Source organism: Callionymus lyra, chromosome 8 (assembly GCF_982586985.1).
Source record: "Callionymus lyra chromosome 8, fCalLyr1.hap1.1, whole genome shotgun sequence".
NCBI lineage: Eukaryota > Metazoa > Chordata > Actinopteri > Syngnathiformes > Callionymidae > Callionymus > Callionymus lyra.
In genome coordinates this window covers 24,468,589-24,493,546 of record NC_141825.1, presented here as the reverse complement: position 1 = coordinate 24,493,546, position 24,958 = coordinate 24,468,589, and the positions used below count along the sequence as shown (strand labels likewise).

General features: G+C 40.7%; 1 protein-coding gene across 1 annotated transcript in view; it reads right to left on the bottom strand.

Moving 5' to 3' along the window:
- zfpm1 (zinc finger protein, FOG family member 1) overlaps positions 1-24,958 on the bottom strand; it is a 76,879-nt gene that overhangs the window by 10,827 nt on the left and 41,094 nt on the right. Inside the window, exons 3-4 of the mRNA XM_087797402.1 lie at positions 22,072-22,230; positions 4,303-4,418 (exon numbers count right to left, since the gene is read on the bottom strand). Of these exons, the coding sequence (XP_087653528.1) occupies positions 4,303-4,418; positions 22,072-22,230 (275 nt within the window). The remainder of the gene's footprint in view (positions 1-4,302; positions 4,419-22,071; positions 22,231-24,958) is intronic.

Sequence of the window (24,958 nt, the reverse complement as noted above, 5' to 3'; positions counted from 1 at the left end):
TCACAGGTCTCAGCCCTCTGGCTCAGCTCACGCAGACAGCAGTGAGGTAGTATTTCGAAGGTGTCTCGTCGTAATCATCGATTTGTCATCTTCATTTTAATTAACATTCTAATTTGACGGCGAGCAGACGAGCAGACGAGCAGACGAGGGAAGCTGTTGATGAGTCCAGATAACTGATCCAAATCTGATGTAAACAGTCGAGTCGGAGTCGATCAACAGTTCCACAGAGAAGTGTGTGGGGGGGGGGGTAAAGAGGGGCGCATGGGGGGGTCACCTTCACTCGTCCTCCAGGAGAGCGAGGAGCAGGTGGAGGTGAAGTGGAGGAGAGATAAAGCGCGGAGACTTCCTCAAAAGTCTTTGAAAAGCCGTGGGTGGCTGCTTATCGCCGCAGTTCTCCTGGAGAGATTATTGGAGGATTAGTGCGACGCTTGTTTCTAAAACATGATGAAAAGACGTCCCGCGCCTGATAACGCTTTGAACTGCGCCGCCGCCGCCGCCGCCGCCGCATCCACGATCCAGCCGGCGGCGGCGCTTCCACGAAACACTGTGAGGGAGGGGCCGCGAGGAGGGGGACGCTCTCGTGGAAGCGACGCAACAGATGGAGACACTTGTGTCCTCAGAGTCCTACAAATACACACTTACAACCAGAGTCCTACAACAAATACACACTTACAACAGACTAGAGTCCTACAACAAATACACACTTACAACAGACTAGAGTCCTACAACAAATACACACTTACAACAGCCACAGAGTCCTACAACAAATACACACTTACAACGGACTAGAGTCCTACAAATACACACTTACAACCAGAGTCCTACAACAAATACACACTTACAACAGACTAGAGTCCTACAACAAATACACACTTACAACAGCCACAGAGTCCTACAACAAATACACACTTACAACGGACTAGAGTCCTACAACAAATACACACTCACAACGGACTAGAGTCCTACGACAAATACACACTTACAACGGACTAGAGTCCTACGACAAATACACACTTACAACAGACTAGAGTCCTACAACAAATACACACTTACAACAGACTAGAGTCCTACAACAAATACACACATACAACGGACTAGAGTCCTACAACAAATACACACTTACAACGGACTAGAGTCCTACAACAAATACACACTTACAACGGACTAGAGTCCTACAACAAATACACACTTACAACAGCCACAGAGTCCTACAACAAATAAACACTTACAACGGACTAGAGTCCTACAAATACACACTTACAACCAGAGTCCTACAACAAATACACACTTACAACAGACTAGAGTCCTACAACAAATACACACTTACAACTGACTAGAGTCCTACAACAAAAACACACTTACAACGGACTCTAGTCCTACAACAAATACACACTTACAACTGACTAGAGTCCTACAACAAATACACACTTACAACAGCCACAGAGTCCTACAACAAATAAACACTTACAACGGACTAGAGTCCTACAACAAATATACACTCACAACGGACTAGAGTCTACGACAAATACACACTTACAACGGACTAGAGTCCTACGACAAATACACACTTACAACAGACTAGAGTCCTACAACAAATACACACTTACAACAGACTAGAGTCCTACAACAAATACACACTTACAACTGACTAGAGTCCTACAACAAAAACACACTTACAACGGACTAGAGTCCTACAACAAATACACACTTACAACAGCCACAGAGTCCTACAACAAATAAACACTTACAACGGACTAGAGTCCTACAAATACACACTTACAACCAGAGTCCTACAACAAATACACACTTACAACAGACTAGAGTCCTACAACAAATACACACTTACAACTGACTAGAGTCCTACAACAAAAACACACTTACAACGGACTCGAGTCCTACAACAAATACACACTTACAACAGCCACAGAGTCCTACAACAAATAAACACTTACAACGGACTAGAGTCCTACAAATACACACTTACAACCAGAGTCCTACAACAAATACACACTTACAACAGACTAGAGTCCTACAACAAATACACACTTACAACAGCCACAGAGTCCTACAACAAATACACACTTACAACGGACTAGAGTCCTACAACAAATACACACTTACAACAGACTAGAGTCCTACAACAAATACACACTTACAACGGACTAGAGTCCTACAACAAATATACACTTACAACAGCCACAGAGTCCTACAACAAATACACACTTACAACGGACTAGAGTCCTACAACAAATACACACTTACAACAGACTAGAGTCCTACAACAAATACACACTTACAACGGACTAGAGTCCTACAACAAATACACACTTACAAAAGCCACAGAGTCCTACAACAAATAAACACTTACAACAGACTAGAGTCCTACAAATACACACTTACAACCAGAGTCCTACAACAAATACACACTTACAACAGACTAGAGTCCTACAAATACACACTTACAACCAGAGTCCTACAACAAATACACACTTACAACAGACTAGAGTCCTACAAATACACACTTACAACCAGAGTCCTACAACAAATACACACTTACAACAGCCACAGAGTCATACAACAAATACACACTTACAACAGACTAGAGTCCTACAAATACACACTTACAACCAGAGTCCTACAACAAATACACACTTACAACAGACTAGAGTCCTACAACAAATACACACTTACAACAGCCACAGAGTCCTACAACAAATACACACTTACAACGGACTAGAGTCCTACGACAAATACACACTTACATCGGACTAGAGTCCTACAACAAATACACACTTACAACAGCCACAGAGTCATACAACAAATAAACACTTACAACGGACTAGAGTCCTACAAATACACACTTACAACCAGAGTCCTACAACAAATACACACTTACAACAGACTAGAGTCCTACAACAAATAAACACTTACAACGGACTAGAGTCCTACAACAAATAAACACTTACAACAGCCACAGAGTCCTACAACAAATACACATAACTGACTAGAGTCCTACAACAAATACACACTTACAACTGACTAGAGTTCTACAACAAATACACACTTGCAACTGACCAGAGTCCTACAACAAATACACACTTAAAACTGACTAGAGTCCTACAACAAATACACACTTACAACTGACTAGAGTCCTACAACAAATACACACTTAAAACTGACTAGAGTCCAACAACAAATACACACTTGCAACTGACTAGAGTCCTACAACAAATACACACTTACAACAGCCACAGAGTCCTACAACAAATAAACACTTACAACGGACTAGAGTCCTACAACAAATACACACTTAAAACTGACTAGAGTCCTACAACAAATACACACTTACAACTGACTAGAGTCCTACAACAAATACACACTTACAACAGCCACAGAGTCCTACAACAAATAAACACTTACAACGGACTAGAGTCCTACAAATACACACTTACAACCAGAGTCCTACAACAAATACACACTTACAACAGACTAGAGTCCTACAACAAATACACACTTACAACAGCCACAGAGTCCTACAACAAATAAACACTTACAACGGACTAGAGTCCTACAAATACACACTTACAACTGACTAGAGTCCTACAACAAATACACACTTAAAACTGACTAGAGTCCAACAACAAATACACACTTACAACTGACCAGAGTCCTACAACAAAGCAGACTTACAACTGACTAGAGTCCTACAACAAAAATTAGTCCTTCAACAGACGAGTCCTACCAATGTCCAGAGTACTATAACAGACTAGAATCATACAATAGGTCCTACAATAGATAAGAGTCCTACAAAGGCTCAAAGTCCTAACTGTCTAGAGTCCTATAATGGACCAGAGTCATACAAATGACCAGATTCCTGCAAAATGAATCCGACACCAGAACCGTGTCCTAGAAAACACCAGGTACCACCAATGACAAGTATTACAGAAAAGAGTCCTACAACACTCTAAGAAAATATTGTGTGTCTTCTGTGTTGTGTTAGCATTTGAGCGGGTGTGTGGTTGGTGTGAGTGTAAGAAAATGTGTGTCAGTGTGTGAGGTTGTCGTGCACGTAGAAAGTGTGCGATGATCAACAATGTTAGAAACGAGAGACTATCAGCAGGAATCAATCAGGGTTTGATGTCAGGACGGCGCCAGGACGAGATAGAGAGAGAGACGGATGTCTGGAGGAGAGAGAGAGCGTTGACCAGCAGCTGCCTCAGGGATGAGGATCAGCTCCTCCCGAAGCCTCCCGGAGGCCTCTGTGTTCCTAGTGTGTCGGTGTGTGAAGCCGGTGGGTCTCACCTCTCGTCCCGGGCTGCTCCCGGACCGGATGGTTCCGGGGTACGGACCCCAGGCGGTGTCGGCGCGAAGATCCACGCGGGCCACGACCCTGCTGTCCTCGCTCAGCTGAAGGTCATCTGGGGGTCAACAGAACATTGGTCAGACACATCCTCGTTCGGGTCAGAGGCAGGACTCTCTGAGAGGAAACTTCTGTCTGGACTTGATAGAACCACCCGGGGGATCCGGAGCCAGGACCGGGTCCAGCTCCAGAGACCGGGCCCACAATCAGAACCATCAACCTGCTGCTCTTCGTCGCTGCCCCCCCCCCGGGCAAACAACCCCCCCCCCCACACACACACTGATAACTCCCCCTCCCCCGACGGGTCGGTCTGAAGGGTCCGATAAGAGTGTTTGTCCAACACTCTCCATGTCACAACACTCATCTATCTTCTCCGTATCTGCTCCAGCAGGACCAGAACCGACCCGATAAAGCAGTTCCCACAGTGGGGGGGTGACGGACATGAGTCAGCACCAGGACTAGCCTGTCCAGCGGTCACGTCATCCACTGGTTCCGTTTGTGAGCTCAGCGGGTCCAGAGGTCAGAGTGCGAGTGAGAGTCATGATCGTCACCACAGAGGGTTCTGGGTTCTGACCCGAGACTAGATCTCTGGCTCTGGAGTTCTTAACGGAGTCTCGTGCTCCAACATTCTCGTCATCCAGTCCAGAGTCCAGCCGCTATCGCGGCCACTCTGACCTCTGTATCTGCTCGTCCATCAGTGTCCAGCCGCGCCGTGATTGGCTCAGACCGAGTGAGACCAGACATGATGACCCACAAGCAGATATGAACACATGAACAACAGATTCACTCATTAACACTCCTGCTCTGATCCTACTGCACCACTCATGTGATAGTCCCACAGTGTCCTGCAGGAGGCAGTAGAGAGCCGACACATGAGGATGATGAACACATGAAAACGCTAAACGCATGAGAATGATAGGATGAACACATGACAATAATGAAGATGTAAGAATGATGAACACATGACAATAATGAAGATGTAAGAATGATGAACACATGACAATAATGAACATGTAAGAATGATGAACACATGACAATAATGAACATGTAAGAATGATGAACACATGACAATAATGAACATGTAAGAATGATGAACACATGACAATAATGAAAATGTAAGAATGATGAACACATGACAATGATAAACACATGACAATGATGAACATGTAAGAATGATGAACACATGATAATGATGGACATGTTAGAATGATGAACACATGACAATGATGAACATGTTAGAATGATGAACACATGAGGATGATGAACATGTGACAATGATGAACACATGACAATGATGAACACATGACAATGATGAACACATGACAATTATGAACATGCTAGAATGATGAACACATGAGGATGATAAACAAATGACAATAATGAACATGTTAGAATGATGAACACATGACAATGAACATGTAAGAATGATGAACACATGACAATGATAAACACATGACAATGATGAACATGTAAGAATGATGAACACATTATAATGATGGACATGTTAGAATGATGAACACATGACAATGATGAACATGTTAGAATGATGAACACATGAGGATGATGAACATGTGAAAATGATGAACACATGACAATGATGAACACATGACAATTATGAACATGCTAGAATGATGAACACATGAGGATGCTAAACAAATGACAATAATGAACATGTTAGAATGATGAACACATGACAATGATGAAGATGTTAGAATGATGAACACATGACAATGATGAAGATGTTACAATGATGAACACATGACAATGATGAAGATGTTACAATGATGAACACATGAGGATGATGAACACATGACAATGATGAACACATGAGGATGATGAACTCGTAAGAAGGATGAACACATGATGACGAACACATGACAATAATGAAGATGTAAGAATGATGAACACATGATGATGAACACATGACAATAATGAAGATGTAAGAATGATGAAGATGTAAGAATGATGAACACATGAAAATGATGAAGATGTAAGAACGATGAACACATGATGATGAACACATGACAATAATGAAGATGTAAGAATGATGAACACATGACCATAATGAAGATGTAAGAATGATGAACACATGACAATAATGAAGATGTAAGAACGATGAACACATGACAATAATGAAGATGTAAGAACGATGAACACATGACAATAATGAAGATGTAAGAATGATGAACACATGACAATAATGAAGATGTAAGAATGATGAACACATGACAATAATGAAGATGTAAGAATGATGAACACATGACAATAATGAAGATGTAAGAACGATGAACACATGACAATAATGAAGATGTAAGAATGATGAACACATGACAATAATGAAGAAGTAAGAACGATGAACACATGACAATAATGAAGATGTAAGAATGATGAACAAATGACAATAATGAAGATGTAAGAACGATGAACACATGACAATACAGTAATGAAGATGTAAGAATGATGAACACATGACAATAATGAAGATGTAAGAATGATGAACACATGACAATAATGAAGATGTAAGAACGATGAACACATGACAATAATGAAGATGTAAGAATGATGAACACATGACAATAATGAAGAAGTAAGAACGATGAACACATGACAATAATGAAGATGTAAGAATGATGAACAAATGACAATAATGAAGATGTAAGAACGATGAACACATGACAATACAGTAATGAAGATGTAAGAATGATGAACACATGACAATAATGAAGATGTAAGAATGATGAACACATGACAATAATGAAGATGTAAGAACGATGAACACATGACAATAATGAAGATGTAAGAGTGATGAACACATGACAATAATGAAGATGTAAGAACGATGAACACATGACAATAATGAAGATGTAAGAATGATGAACACATGACAATAATGAAGATGTAAGAACGATGAACACATGACAATAATGAAGATGTAAGAATGATGAACACATGACAATAATGAAGATGTAAGAATGATGAACACATGACAATAATGAAGATGTAAGAACGATGAACACATGACAATAATGAAGATGTAAGAACGATGAACACATGACAATAATGAAGATGTAAGAATGATGAACACATGACAATAATGAAGATGTAAGAACGATGAACACATGATAAAGAAGAGACATGACAGTGTTGATCACATGAATGATACCACAGTAGAAAGAGGAAGTGAAACTGTAATTAAAGTGAGATCGTTTAATGAAACATGAACTGGTCGACTAATGAGCCGCTCGTTAATCCCAGCAGGTCCTCCGCCATCGTCACGGTAACAGCAGCCGAGAATTATCTTAATCCATGTTCATTAGCTCGACGGTGACCCAGACCAGAGGGAGAACCAGGTGCTGCTCAATCACTGACACTTTCACCAGCCATTACATCATCTTCACCATCATCAACAGCATCTTCTTCATCATCTTCACCATCATCATCATCATCTTCACCATCATCATCTTCATCTTCATCCTCATCATCATCTTCACCATCATCAACAGCATCTTCTTCATCATCTTCACCATCATCCTCATCATCATAATCATCATCATCATCATCTTCATCATCATCAACAGCATCTTCTTCATCATCTTCACCATCATCATCATCATCTTCACCATCATCATCTTCATCCTCATCATCATCTTCACCATCATCAACAGCATCTTCTTCATCATCATCCTCATCATCATCTTCATCATCATCAACAGCATCTTCTTCATCATCTTCACCATCATCCTCATCATCATCATCTTCACCATCATCAACAGCATCTTCTTCATCATCTTCACAATCATCCTCATCATCATCATCATCTTCATCATCAGTATCTTCTTCATCATCTTCACCATCATCATCATCTTCACCATCATCATCTTCATCTTCATCCTCATCATCATATTCACCATCATCAACAGCATCTTCTTCATCATCATCCTCATCATCCTCATCCTCATCTTCATCATCATCATCAACAGCATCTTCTTCATCCTCTTCATCATCATCTTCATCATCATCAACAGTATCTTCTTCATCATCTTCACCATCATCATCATCTTCATCATCATCGCCACCATCATCAACAGCATCTTCTTCATCCTCTTCATCATCATCATCATCTTCATCATCCTCATAATCATAATCATCATCCTCAACATCATCAGGATCATCTTCATCCTGACCATCATCTTCATCATTTTCATCATCATCCTCATCATCTTCATCTTCATCAACAGCATCTTCTTCACATACATCTTCATCCTCATCATCATCATCATCATCTGCTCTGTTGTCACTTCCTGTCGATCACAATGACACTCAGACAGACGGACACAAAAACAGACTCTTATCACTTCAGCAGCTTCAGAAGTCAGTCGTGCGTCCAGTTGTCTTTGACGAGTGACACAAAGAAACAATCAGGCCGTCGTTAATAAACACAATTAACAAATACTGCGTGTGTCGTGAATAGACGACGTAAAGACTTAGTCTAAATTAAGTCGTACAAACACGACATTAAGCCTCTTGGTTTAAATGAAGACGTAAAAACACAACGTAAATACTCATGGTTTAAATAAAGACGTACAAACACGACATTTAGCCTCTGGGTTAAAAAAAGACGTACGAACACGACGTTAAGACTTGAGGTTTAAATAAAGAAGTACAAACACAACGTCAAGACGTAAGGTTTAAATAAAGACGTACAAACACGACGTAAAGACTTGAGGTTTAAATAAAGACGTACAAACACGATGTAAAGACTTGAGGTTTAAATAAAGACGTACAAACACGATGTAAAGACTTGTGGTTTAAATAAAGACGTACGAACACGATGTAAAGACTTGAGGTTTAAATAAAGACGTACAAACACGATGTAAAGACTTGAGGTTTAAATAAAGACGTACAAACACGACGTAAAGACTTGAGGTTTAAATAAAGACGTACAAACACGATGTAAAGACTTGAGGTTTAAATAAAGACGTACAAACACGACGTAAAGACTTGAGGTTTAAATAAAGACGTACAAACACGATGTAAAGACTTGAGGTTTAAATAAAGACGTACAAACACAACGTAAAGACTTGAGGTTTAAATAAAGACGTACAAACACGATGTAAAGACTTGAGGTTTAAATAAAGACGTACAAACACGACGTAAAGACTTGAGGTTTAAATAAAGACGTACGAACACGATGTAAAGACTTGAGGTTTAAATAAAGACGTACAAACACGACGTAAAGACTTGAGGTTTAAATAAAGACGTACAAACACGACGTAAAGACTTGAGGTTTAAATAAAGACGTACAAACACGATGTAAAGACTTGAGGTTTAAATAAAGAGGAACAAACACGACGTAAAGACTTTAGGTTTAAATAAAGACGTACGAACACGACGTAGACTGGTCAATACAGACGTACATGAGAATCCGATAAATCTTGTCTCCTGGACTTGAGGTTCATTAAACTTGCAGATGAGTCGTTATCTCGGCTGACGAGTCACATTAATGAGCGACATGTTCCGAACATCTGGACTGATGCAGATTCGTCCAGACGTGGCGTCGAGCAACACGTCTTCGCGCCCGTTATCTTCGTAGGGCGTCTTCTTATCGGCGCTGGTCTATGAAGTCGCAGGTGACTGTGTTCGTGACACCGGCGCTGACGAGCGTCCTGGTGCGCCTCATTGATCCGCTCAGACTATTGTTGGTATCAAACCGGCTCATCACGGCCCAGGTATCGATTCCTGGACTCGCTACAAGAGGAAGTCTTTATCTACGACCCGCTAATAGTCCAGGTTAACCCACTGAATGACAAATCCCAAGACGCCCTCAAGGAGCCTCGGCACCAGGACCAGGTCCGACACCCCGAGACCAGAGACCCCTCAGTGGGACGACAGTGATCCAGAAAAGTATATGTGTGTGTCTTTGTGTTTGTATTTATAAGTGTGTGTGATTATGAGTCTGTGTGTGTCTCTGTGTTTGTAATAAGTGTGTGTCTTTGAGTCATTAGAAGAGTGTGTGTTTCTGTGTATGTGATTATGATTGTGTGTTTGTATTTATAAGTGTGTGTGATTATGAGTCTGTGTGTGTCTCTGTGTTTGTAATAAGTGTGTGTCTTTGAGTCATTAGAAGAGTGTGTGTTTCTGTGTATGTGATTATGATTGTGTTTGTATTTATAAGTGTGTGTGATTATGAGTCTGTGTGTGTCTCTGTGTTTGTAATAAGTGTGTGTCTTTGAGTCATTAGAAGAGTGTGTGTTTCTGTGTATGTGATTATGATTGTGTGTTTGTATTTATAAGTGTGTGTGATTATGAGTCTGTGTGCGTCTCTGTGTGTGCGTGGGCGCATCTGTGTGTGTGATTATGAAGGTGTGTCTCTGTGTTGGTAATAAGTGTGTGTCTTTGAGTCATTAGAAGAGTATGTGTTTCTGTGTATGTGATTATGATTGTGTGTTTATGTATGAGTGTGTGCATGTGAAATTATTAGTGTGTAATTTTGAGTGTGTATGCTTGTGCTTCTGCGTGTATGTTTGTGTATGTGTAATTATGAGTGTGTGTGTTTATGCTTGTGTATGTGTGATTAAGAATTAGTTTGTCTGTATGAGTGTGTAATTATGAGTGTGTGTGTCTCTGTGTATGTAATACGTGTGCGTCTTTGTGTCATTAGAAGAGTGTGTGTTTCTGTGTTTGTTATTGATTGTGTGTTTATGTATGAGTGTGTAATTATGAGTGTGTATGCTTGTGCTTCTGTATATATGTTTGTGTATGTGTAATTATGAGTGTGTGTGTTTATGCTTGTGTATGTGTGATTAAGAATTAGTTTGTCTGTATGAGTGTGTAATTATGAGTGTGTGTGTCTCTGTGTATGTGATTATGTGTGCGAGTGTGTAGTTTTGAGTGTGTGACTATAAGTGTGTGTATGTGTAATTATAAGTATGTGAGTGTGTGCATTTGTATAATTATGAGTGAGTGGGTCTGTGATTATGAATGTGTGTGATTATAAGTGTGTGTTTTTGTAATCGTAAGTATATGTGATTGTATGTGTCTCTGTCTATGCGAGTGTGTGTGAGAGTGTATGTGTGAATGCGTAATTACCAGTATTTGTGAGTCTATGTGTGAGTGTGCGAGTAAGAGTGTGTGTGTAATTATCAGTATTTGTGAGTCTATGCATGAGTGTGCGAGTAAGAGTGTGTGTTTATGCCTCAGAATGTGGAGGAGCTGATCCTCATCACATGCGGACCATCACCAGACGTTCAGCTAAACCCGCGTCAGATCGGTTCGAGGAGTCGTGTCTGTGTGTGTGTGTGTGTGTGTGTGTGTGTGTGTGTGTGTGTGTGTGTCTGCGATGTTGTGTCGTCAACAGTGTGTCGCTGGACGTCGGCGTGTGTTTCCGCGTCTGTCCAGCAGGAGTGTCGTGGTCGTCTTTATCTGCTCACAGGGAAAACGCTTCAACTTTTTTTATCTTCCTGCACATATTTGTGAATTTGCATGTGTGCGTCTGGCCGGTCGACGTGTGCAGATAAAAGTTCAGCGCCGGCGTTAAGAGAAATTAGTCGGGTAAACAGTGGTAAATGTCAACGATAAACTTCTGTGGAGCTCATCTGATTAGCGGCGCCGCAGGTGTCTTATCTCGCCCGAGCAACAGAGGGGAAAATGAAATGATTGCACGACCGCGCTGAGATGTCTATCCCACCGGTGTCTACGTGGGCCGGACTCTGGCGAGGCCCGGGCCCGGCCCAGGGCTCGGTCTGGTCTTCGCGTTGTTAGCGGCTACGAAGTCGGCGCTCACGTACCGTCACTGAAGGGAAGATGAGGAAGAGTGAGGCAGTGTTGGGCACCAGAGGACCGTCTGGGTTCTAACTGGTCTGACAGAAGGTCAGGGTTGACCCAAAAAACAAGTGTTGCATCAAGCTATTATCCTTCATCATCATCATCATCTTCTTCTTCATCATCCATCTCACCTTAATCCTCATCTTCATTCTTATTTTTTATTTATTTTGCTCATATTCCCTTATTATCTTCATCATCCTCATCTCCATAATCTTCATCATACTATGTATTATGCTGATCTTCTCCATCCTCAGCATCTTCATCATCATCATCTTCATGATCATCACTATTTTCATCTCCATAATCATCATCATCATCATCAACAACTCCATAATCATCATCACCATCATCATCCTCATCATCCTCAACATCATGAACTCCATAATCATCCTCATCATCATCAACAACTCCATAATCATCCTCATCATCATAATCATCATCATCATCATCACCTTCACCATCATCATCCTCAACATCATAAACTCCATCATCATCTTCGTCATCTTCATGATCACCATCATTTTCATCTCCATCTTCATCATCATCTTTATTACCTCCATCATTATCATCATCATCATCATCATCCTCATCACCTCCATCATCTTCATCATTAAATCATTATCATCCTCATCATCATCATCCTCATCATCATCTTCATCATCATCATCTCCATCATCTTCATCTTCATCATTAAATCATCCTCATCATCTTCATCATCATCATCTCCATCATCTTCATCTTCATCATTAAATCATCATCTCCATCATCATCTTCATCATCATCACCTCCATCATCATCATCATCATCATCACCTCCATCATCATCTTCATAATCATCATCACCTCCATCATCATCATCACCATCATCATCACCTCCATCATCATCATCATCTCCTTCTTCATCTTCATCATTAACTCATCATCATCCTCACAGTAGAGTGGACAGACGCGGCTCCTTCTCTCTGCCGTCACTTCTAAGCTTCTTTTAAAGAGGAGTGATAAGATCCTCCGTCGCTCTCCTGCAGACTCCAGAGGTCACGCAGGGGTCACAGGCAACTCTCAATCTCATTTTCCTGAAGACGCAGATCAAACAGCACCTGAGATGGAATTAAGATTCTGCTCTTCACTTCAACATCAAATTACAGAAACAAGTGAAGAAAATTATTCTGCGCTCTTCACTCCCGCGGTCGGGATGAACCGCCTTCACCTCATCGCCACGACAACAACACACCACGACAACATAGAAACAATCTTTTAGTGTTACACTTTATTTTCATGATCACGAAGAACTTAAGAGTGTCTCTCTGACTCGCCCTCACCTCTCTCTCTCTCCCTGGTCACAAATTAACAGCTTCCAGAAACTTCCAGATTATCAGAGAAATTAATTAAAAACGTTCGTGACATTCCGAGAACATGGACGGAGCGACGGGGAAGACTGAGGCGACAGAATTAATTGTTTAGTTTGTGACTCTGATAATTAATTCAATCATCTGTTCGCTTCCCTTCAGCAGGAGGAGAGGAGGAAGGAGAGAAGATAAATGACAGGCGAGGAAGGAGAGAAGAGAAAGAAGAGGAGGAAGGAGAGAAGATAAATGACAGGCGAGGAAGGAGAGAAGAGAAAGAAGAGGAGGAAGGAGAAGAGGAAGGGGGGAAGATGAATGACAGATGAGGAAGGAGAGGAGAGAAGAGAAAGAAGAGGAGGAAGTAGAAAAGGAAAGAGAAGAGACGGAAGAAAAGGGCGATAAAGGTAGGAGAGGAGGGTGAGAGGAAAGGAGACAAGAAAAAGGGGAGAAGAGGAAGTAGAAAGGGAAGGAGAGAAGATATAGTAGATACGGAAGGAGAGAATGAAAGAAATAAGGGAAGAAATAAAAGAAATAAATGAAAAAAGAGAAAAGGAGAGAAGAGAAAGAAGAGGAGGCAAGAGAGAAGAGAAAGCATAGAAGAGAAAGAAGAGAAGGAAGGAGAGAAGATAAATGACAGACGAGGAAGGAGAGAAGAGATAGTAGAGGAGGAAGGAGAGAAGATGAATGACAGATGAGGAAAGAGAGAAGAGAAAGTAGAAGTGGAAGGAGAAAAGAGAAAAGACAGAAGGAAAAGCTGATAAAGAAAGGAAAGGAGGGTGAGAAGAAAGGAGTCAAGAAAAATGGGAGAATAGAAAGCAGAGAGAAAAGGATAAAAGATAAGGGTGAGAAAAATAGGAGAGAAGAGGAAGAAGAGGAGAGGAGGGCGAGAAGGAGAGAAGATATAGTAGAGAGGAAGGAGAGAATGAAGGAAATAAGGGAAGAAATAAACGAAAAAAGAGAACAAGGAGAGAAGAGAAATCATCATCTTCACCATCACATCATCATCATCATCATCATCTTCATCATCATCTTCATCACCTTCACCATCACATCATCATCATCATCATCTTTATCATCGTCATCTTAACCATCATCACCTTCATCACATCATTATCATCTTCATCACCTTCATCACCTTCATCGTCATCTTAACCTTCATCATCCTATCATCATCTTCATCATCATCATCATCTTCATCACCTTCATCGTCATCTTAACCTTCATCATCCCTATCATCATCTTCACCATCACCATCATCATCATCATCATCTTCATCGTCATCTTCACTTTCACCATCACCATCTTCATCATCATCATCATCATCTTCATCTTCACCATCACCATCATCGTCATCTTCACTTTCACCATCACCATCTTCATCATCATAATCTTCATCACCTTCATCGTCATCTTAACCTTCATCATCCCTATCATCATCTTCACCATCATCATCATCATCATCTTCATCGTCATCTTCACTTTCACCATCACCATCACCATCTTCATCTTCATCATCATCATCATCATCTTCATCTTCACCATCACCATCATCTTCATCGTCATCTTCACTTTCACCATCACCATCTTCATCATCATAATCTTCATCATCACCATCATCTTCTTCATCTTCATCATCATCATCTTCACCATCATCAGTTTTAAATCCCTCTGCCCGGCAACCGTTCTTCTTCACCTTCCGTCTGTCAAGAAGTCATCTCTGCAGCTGGATCTTCTCTGGCCACCGACAAAGCGGCGAGCGAGGGAAGCGGCGGCGAGTAAATGACGAGGGATTACTGTGACAACATTTGCATATCAAGAATTTTAAGCAGCGAGGGAGAAAATATGGAACCCTGCAGCCGGCAAGGTCACTGAAGATACGCTTCCTCCTTCATCGTTTATTTTGCATATCACGCAGGACGGACAGAGTGTAGATTAAGAACGCCGCTTTAGCAGATCACTCCATCCCTGATGGCTCACACACACACACACACACACACACACACACACACACACACACACACACACCTGCACACACAGACTCACACACTTGTCATCAGTTTTAAAACCACATCAGAGGAACTGCTGAAGCTGCTAATCCTTGGACTCCATCTTTAATTCTCCTGTTGTTTCATATCAATAAACCCTCTGGTTCCTTCTGATGCGTAAACAACAACCCTCCCCACCAGGAGGCCACGGCGAGCCGGCCGTCCAGTAATGACACCGTTATCTTCGGGCAAGAAGATGAAGAACGTTAATATTCTCCTGCAGCCCCAACGTCAACCTCGACTGCTGCCCGCAAAACTGTGGATGATGAAGGCCGGCGTCACTATGGATGCTGTTAAGATGGCCGGCGTCAAGATGGACTACGTCAAAATGGCCGACGTCTAGATGGATCCTGTTAAGATGGCCGGCGTCAAGATGGCCTACATCAAAATGGCCGACGTCTAGATGGATCCTGTTAAGATGGCCGGCGTCAAGATGGCCTACATCAAAATGGCCGACGTCTAGATGGATCCTGTTAAGATGGCCGGCGTCAAGATGGCCTACATCAAAATGGCCGACGTCTAGATGGATCCTGTTAAGATGGCCGGCGTCAAGATGGCCGATCATCAACAGCATGTGAAGGTAACTTCAACCATCTTCATGTTTGTCCCACAATTTATCTTGTTTATGCCGATGAAGAACCTTCTGTCTCGACTGTAACTCCAGCAACGTTTATCTTAAAGTGTCAAACGTATCTGGGAAACCATGAGTCAACAGTGACTCAGGCAGTTACACACTCACAGTCTTGTTATACGCACTCAGTAATGTTGTTACACACTCAGTAATGTTGTTACACACTCAGTAATGTTGTTACACACTCACAGTCGTGTAGATACACACTCACAGTCGTGTTATACGCACTCAGTAATGTTGTTACACACTCAGTAATGTTGTTACACACTCACAGTCGTGTAGATACACACTCACAGTCGTGTTGTTACACACTCAAAGTCTTGTTGTTACATACTCACAGTCGTGTTGTTACACACTCACAGTCTTGTTATACGCACTCAGTAATGTTGTTACAAACTCAGTCATGTAGTGACACACTCACAGTCGTGTTGTTACACACTCACAATCATGTTGTTACACACTCACAATCATGTTGTTACACACTCACAATCGTGTAGATACACACTCACAGTCATGTTGTTATACACTCACAATCGTGTAGATACACACTCACAGTCTTGTTATACACACTCAGTCGTGTTGTTACACACTCACAATCGTGTAGATACACACTCACAGTCATGTTGTTACACACTCACAATCGTGTAGATACACACTCACAGTCTTGTTATACACACTCAGTCGTGTTGTTACACACTCAGTAATGTTGTATAAACTTGCTACATACTCACGGTCGTGTTGGACAACTGCACAACAACAACAATGATAACAACAGCAATGACATCGAACACAACAAGAAAAGTGAACACAACAAGAAAAGTGAACACAACAAGAAAAGGGAACACAACCAGAAATGTGAACACAACCCCTGTAAACTGAACAGTATAACCAACGGTGGCCAAAACCGAAATATGAACACATCAGTGAACGTAACAACAGTATAAACAGTAAAAAAATGACAAAAGTCCAGAAGATAATATGTAAACAAAATCAATAGTAAACACAGCAACAACATGAACACAACAACAGTAAAACTAAAAACAACGGTAAAGAACAACATCAGTGAACAAAAATAGTGAAACAACCAACACTGTAACCCAACAAGAAAAGTGAACAAAGCAACAACAACATTGAACACAACAACAACAGTGAAACAACGACAACAACAACAGTGAGATAACAACAACATTGAACACAACAACAACAGTGAGACAACAACAACAACAGTGAAACAACAACAACATTGAACACAACAACAACAGTGAGACAACAACAGTGAGACAACAACAATGAGACAACAGTGAAAAAACAAACAATGTAACTCAAATAGAACAGTGAACAAAACAACAACATTCAACACAACAACAACAACAGTGACACAACAACAACAGTAAGACAACAACAATGAGACAACAAAAACTGTGAGAACAACAACATGAACACCAAAAAAACAACAACATGGACACAACAAAAACAGTGAAACAACAACAACAAGATGGACACAAAAAAACAACAACATGGACACAACAAAAACAGTGAAACAACAACAACAAGATGAACACAAAAAAACAACATAATGGACACAACAAAAACAGTGAAACAACAACAACAAGATGAACACAAAAAAACAACAACATGGACACAACAAAAACAGTGAAACAACAACAACAAGATGAACACAAAAAAACAACATAATGGACACAACAAAAACAGTGAAACAACAACAACAAGATGAACACAAAAAAACAACAACATGGACACAACAAAAACAGTGAAACAACAACAACAACATGAACACAAAAAAACAACATATTGGACACAACAAAAACAGTGAAACAACAACAAGATGAAGACAAAAAAACAACAACATGGAAACAACAAAAACAGTGAAACAACAACAACACAACAACAAGATGAACACAAAAAACAACAACATGGACACAACAAAAACAGTGAAACAACAACAACAACATGAACACCAAAAAAACAACATAATGGACACAACAAAAACAGTGAAACAACAACAAGATGAAGACAAAAAAACAACAACATGGAAACAACAAAAACAGTGAAACAACAACAACACAACAACAAGATGAACACAAAAAACAACAACATGGACACAACAAAAACAGTGAAACAACAAAAACACAACAACAAGATGAACACAAAAAACAAACAACATGGACACAACAAAAACAGTGAAACAACAACAACAACACAACAACAACAGTGAGCTCAGAGTGTGAAGTGAGTCTGCAGGTCCGACTGGACGTGAGAGAATCACTTCCTCTCCACAGAGCCAGAGGGCAGACGAGGTGGTGAGGAGGGAGGCAGCTTTGTTAGCAGTGATGGAGAGAGCGGAGGAGGAGAAGGTGGATGGATGGAGGGAGGAAGAGGGGGGAGAAGGGGGGAGGCTCCACGATAAGAGAAAAATTCAGACCGGTCAAAGTTTCCTTTTTGCCAATCGTGCTCCTGATAAAGACAGCGCCTGCTCCAGAGCTGATAGAGCGGCTATCTCTCTCCTCACCCCTCCCGTCTCCCCCCCGCTCGCCCGCCACTCAGTTAGTACGGAGGAGAGGAAGAGGAGGAGGAAGAGGAGGAGGAAGAGGAGGAGGAAGAGGAGGCGCTATCTGCTGTGATCGCGGTGCTGCCATCAACCACCGCGCAGCAATTAATATCACTCCAATTACTGTTAAAGAGACGAAGCTGCGACGCCACGATAATGAACACATCCTCTCCCACACACACACACACACACACACACGCACACACACACGCACCCACACACACACACACACGCACACGCGCACACACACACAAACAAACACACACAGTATTGTTTAACTCAATGCAGACGCATCAACACAAGCATAAATAATCAAACATACTTGATAAGAAAAAAAACAATTATAAAATGAAGCTGATTTTATTGTTTTTATTATTATCAATCATCAATTCATCACTTCATCAATCAATCATCTCTTCATCAATCATCACTTCATCAATTCATAAATCATCTCTTCATCGATCATCACTTCATCACTTCATCAATCATCACTTCATCACTTCATCAATCATCACTTCATCACTTCATCAATCATCGCTTCATCAATTCATAAATCATCACTTCATAAATCATCACTTCATCAGTTCATCGATCATCACTTCATCAATCATCGCTTCATCAATTCATAAATCATCACTTCATCAATCATCGCTTCATCAATTCATCGATCATCACTTCATCGATCATCACTTCATCACTTCATCAATCATCACTTCGTCAATCATCACTTCATCAATCATCACTTCATCGATCATCACTTCATCGATCATCACTTCATCGATCATTAATCATAACTTCGTTAATCATCACTTCATCAATCAATCATCGCTTCATCAATTCATAAATCATCACTTCATCAATCATTGCTTCATCAATTCATCGATCATCACTTCATCGATCATCACTTCATCACTTCATCAATCATCACTTCGTCAATCATCACTTCATCAATCATCACTTCATCGATCATCACTTCATCGATCATCACTTCATCGATCATTAATCATAACTTCGTTAATCATCACTTCATCAATCAATCATCACTTCATCAATTCATAAATCATCACTTCATCGATCATCACTTCATCAATTCATAAATCATCACTTCATCAATCATCGCTTCATCAATTCATCGATCATCACTTCATCGATCATCACTTCATCACTTCATCAATCATCACTTCGTCAATCATCACTTCATAAATCATCACTTCATCGATCATCACTTCATCGATCATCACTTCATCGATCATTAATCATAACTTCGTTAATCATCACTTCATCAATCAATCATCTCTTCATCAATCATCGCTTCATCAATTCATAAATCATCACTTCATCGATCATCACTTCATCGATCATCACTTCATCACTTCATCAATCATCACTTCGTCAATCATCACTTCGTCAATCATCACTTCATCAATCATCACTTCATCGATCATCACTTCATCGATCATCACTTCATCACTTCATCAATCATCACTTCGTCAATCATCACTTCATCAATCATCACTTCATCGATCATTAATCATAACTTCGTTAATCATCACTTCATCAATCAATCATCACTTCATCAATCATCACTTCATCTCTTCATCAATCATCTCTTCATCAATCATCTCTTCATCAATCATCACTTCATCGATCATCACTTCATCAATCATCACTTCATCTCTTCATCAATCATCACTTCATCAATCATCACTTCATCTCTTCATCAATCATCTCTTCATCAATCATCACTTCATCAATCATCTCTTCATCAATCATCACTTCATCTCTTCATCAATCAACTCTTCATCAATCATCTCTTCATCAATCATCAATCATCACTTCATCTCTTCATCAATCATCTCTTCATCAATCATCACTTCATCAATCATCAATCATCAATTCATCAATCATCAATCATCAATCATCACTTCATCTCTTCATTAATCATCAATCATCACTTCATCAATCATCACTTCATCTCTTCATCAATCAACTCTTCATCAATCATCTCTTCATCAATCATCACTTCATCAATCATCAATCATCACTTCATCTCTTCATCAATCATCACTTCATCTCTTCATCAATCATCAATCATCAATCATCACTTCATCAATCATCACTTCATCAATCATCACTTAATCAATCATCAATCATCAATCATCAATTCATCAATCATCAATCATCACTTCATCTCTTCATTAATCATCTCTTCATCAATCATCAATCATCACTTCATCTCTTCATCAATCATCACTTCATCGATCATCACTTCATCAATCATCAATCATCACTTCATCTCTTCATCAATCATCACTTCATCTCTTCATCAATCATCACTTCATCAATCATCACTTCATCAATCATCACTTCATCAATCATCACTTCATCAATCATCAATCATCACTTCATCAATCATCTCTTCATCAATCATCTCTTCATCAATCATCACTTCATCAATCATCACTTCATCAATCATCGCTTCATCGATCATCACTTCATCAATCATCTCTTCATCAATCATCACTTCATCAATCATCTCTTCATCAATCATCAATCATCACTTCATCTCTTCATCAATCATCTCTTCATCAATCATCACTTCATCAATCATCACTTCATCAATCATCAATCATCACTTCATCTCTTCATCAATCATCTCTTCATCAATCATCACTTCATCAATCATCTCTTCATCAATCATCAATCATCACTTCATCTCTTCATCAATCATCTCTTCATCAATCATCACTTCATCAATCATCACTTCATCACTTCATCAATCATCTCTTCATCAATCATCACTTCATCAATCATCAATCATCACTTCATCTCTTCATCAATCATCACTTCATCTCTTCATCAATCATCACTTCATCTCTTCATCAATCATCTCTTCATCAATCATCACTTCATCTCTTCATCAATCATCTCTTCATCAATCATCACTTCATCTCTTCATCAATCATCACTTCATCTCTTCATCAATCATCACTTCATCTCTTCATCAATCATCAATCATCACTTCATCAATCATCACTTCATCTCTTCATAAATCATCACTTCATCTCTTCATCAATCATCTCTTCATCAATCATCACTTCATCTCTTCATCAATCATCACTTCATCAATCATCACTTCATCAATGAAGCCTCCACAGATCAGTTGGTTCACTGAGTAACATTTGAACTATTGAGCTCAGATTAACTCTGAACTGGAGTTCATTGAACTTGAGTCGACTTCATGAACGTCTAAAAACATCCCGTGTGTTTGTGTGAAGAGAACTTGAACTTTGAACTCACCAGGACCTCTCCACACCACAGAGTCTTCCTCTCCCTCCTCCTCCTCCTCATCCTCCTCTTCTTCTTCTTCTTCTTCTTCTTCTTCGCCACCACTGTGTGTCGGACCCTCGTCCTTCTGGTCTTCTTCATCCAGCCCTGACGAGTCCTGACAGCTCAGCTCTGAAACAAACACACACACACAGTTAGAGGGTGTGTGTCAGTGTGTGTCTGTGTGTGTCAGTGTGTGTCAGTGTGTGTGTGTGTGTGTGTGTGTCAAACGAGCATCACATGTTCGTCACTCGTTTATTGCAGCTATTGATCAAATCTTATCTGTGATAATCAGAGCGAGAATGTGACGGCGAGCAAACACCACACACTCAGGTGTTCATGTCCAGGTGCAGACACACAACGAGAGTCCAGTGTGTGTTCTACACAATCTTTACAGTTGATGACATCTTCTGATCGACTGATCACACTTATGACAGGGTCAAAGTTCAATTCTGGACCCAGACACACTTACACTCACATATATACAAAAAAACACACAAACACATGTACACACAGATTCAAACACACAGACAGAGAGCCACACAAACACACATAGATACACACACAGATATACACCTACACACACACACAGATACACACAAACACCCACATACAGACACACCCACATACAGACACACACACCTATATAGACCTAAACACACAGATACACACCCAGACATACACTCACACACACACACACAGATATACACTTAAACAAACAACACACATATGTACCCCTTCTCTCTCACACAGACACACACAGATATACACCTACACACACACACAGATATACACATTCTCTCTCACACACACACACACACACAGATATACACCTACACACACACACAGATATACACATTCTCTCTCACACACACACACACAGATATACACCTACACACACACACAGATATACACATTCTCTCTCACACACACACACACACACACACACACCCCCCACACACACACACTTAAACACACAGATAAACACCTACACATCCAGATATACACCTGCACACACTCACACACACCCACACTCACTCTCACTCTCACACACACACACACACGCAGATATACACATTCTCTCTCTCACACACACGTATATACACCTAAACACAAAGATACACACCTACACACCCAGATATACACCTGCACACACCTACACACACTCTCACGCACACACACACACACACACACACACACACACACACACACACACTCTCAGCATTATTTCCAGCTATAAATCACAGTGAATGGCAGATTGATTTTATCCTGCAGGTGATGGGGGAGAGATGATAGGGGGGAGGGGGGGAGGAGGGGGAGACGTTATTGCGTTTAATATTATCAATATTATCTTGGTTTCATCGAGACAGTGAGACAGGTATCAGGAGCCGTCGACAGTGGCCCCTCCCCCCACCCAGACTCCATCACTGTGATAAGCTCAACTTCCTCTTCCTCACCTGCAGGCCAAAGTCACTCAACTGTCTCACCTGAGACTCACACCTGTCTGTGTCTCTCCAGCCTGTCTCCCTTACTCAGCAGCGTGTCTCTCTCTCTCACCTGTCCGTCTCTAAACTCACCTGTCCGTCTTTAAACTCACCTGTCCATCTCACCTGTCCATGTCTAAACTCACCTGTCCATGTCTAAACTCAGCCGTCCATTTCTAAACTCACCTGTCCGTTTCTAAACTCACCTGTCCGTTTCTAAACTCACCTGTCCGTTTCTAAACTCACCTGTCGGTCTTTAAACTCACCTGTCCGTCTCTAAACTCACCTGTCCGTCTCTAAACTCACTTGTCCATCTCTCTCCCTCTCACCTGTCCGTCTCTAAACTCACCTGTCCGTCTCTAAACTCACCTGTCCATCTCTCTCCCTCTCACCTGTCCGTTTCTAAACTCACCTGTCCGTCTCTAAACTCACCTGTCCGTCTCTAAACTCACTTGTCCATCTCTCTCCCTCTCACCTGTCCGTCTCTAAACTCACCTGTCCATCTCTCTCCCTCTCACCTGTCCGTTTCTAAACTCACCTGTCCGTCTCTAAACTCACCTGTCCGTCTCTAAACTCACCTGTCCGTCTCTAAACTCACCTGTCCGTTTCTAAACTCACCTGTCCGTCTCTAAACTCACCTGTCCGTCTCTAAACTCACCTGTCCGTCAGAGACAGACCCACATTATAAAACAACAATACACAAACACACTTTGAAAATAAACAAACACAAACATAGAAACGGAGACAGACACACATTATAAAAACCACAATACACAAACACACTTTGAAAAGAAATACACACAAACATAGAAACAGAGACAGACACACAATATAATACACACACATACACACAGGCACACACACATAGAAACCGAGACAGACACACATTATAAAAACAACAATACACAAACACACTAATAAAAACACAAACACACTAAGAAACAGAGACACACACACACACATATAAACAGAGACACAGCAACACAAAAGTAAACACATAGACACACACACATATAAACAGAGACACAGCAACACAAAAACAAACACACACACACTAAGAAACACAGACACACACACACATATAAACAGACACACACACACATATATAAACAGAGACACAGCAACACAAAAGTAAACACATAGACACACATACATATAAACAGAGACACAGCAACACAAAAGTAAACACATAGACACACATACATATAAACAGAGACACAGCAACACAAAAGTAAACACATAGACACACATACATATAAACAGAGACACAGCAACACAAAAACAAACACGGAGACACACACACATATAAACAGAGACACAGCAACACAAAAGTAAAAACGTAGACACACACTAAGAAACAGAGACACACACATATA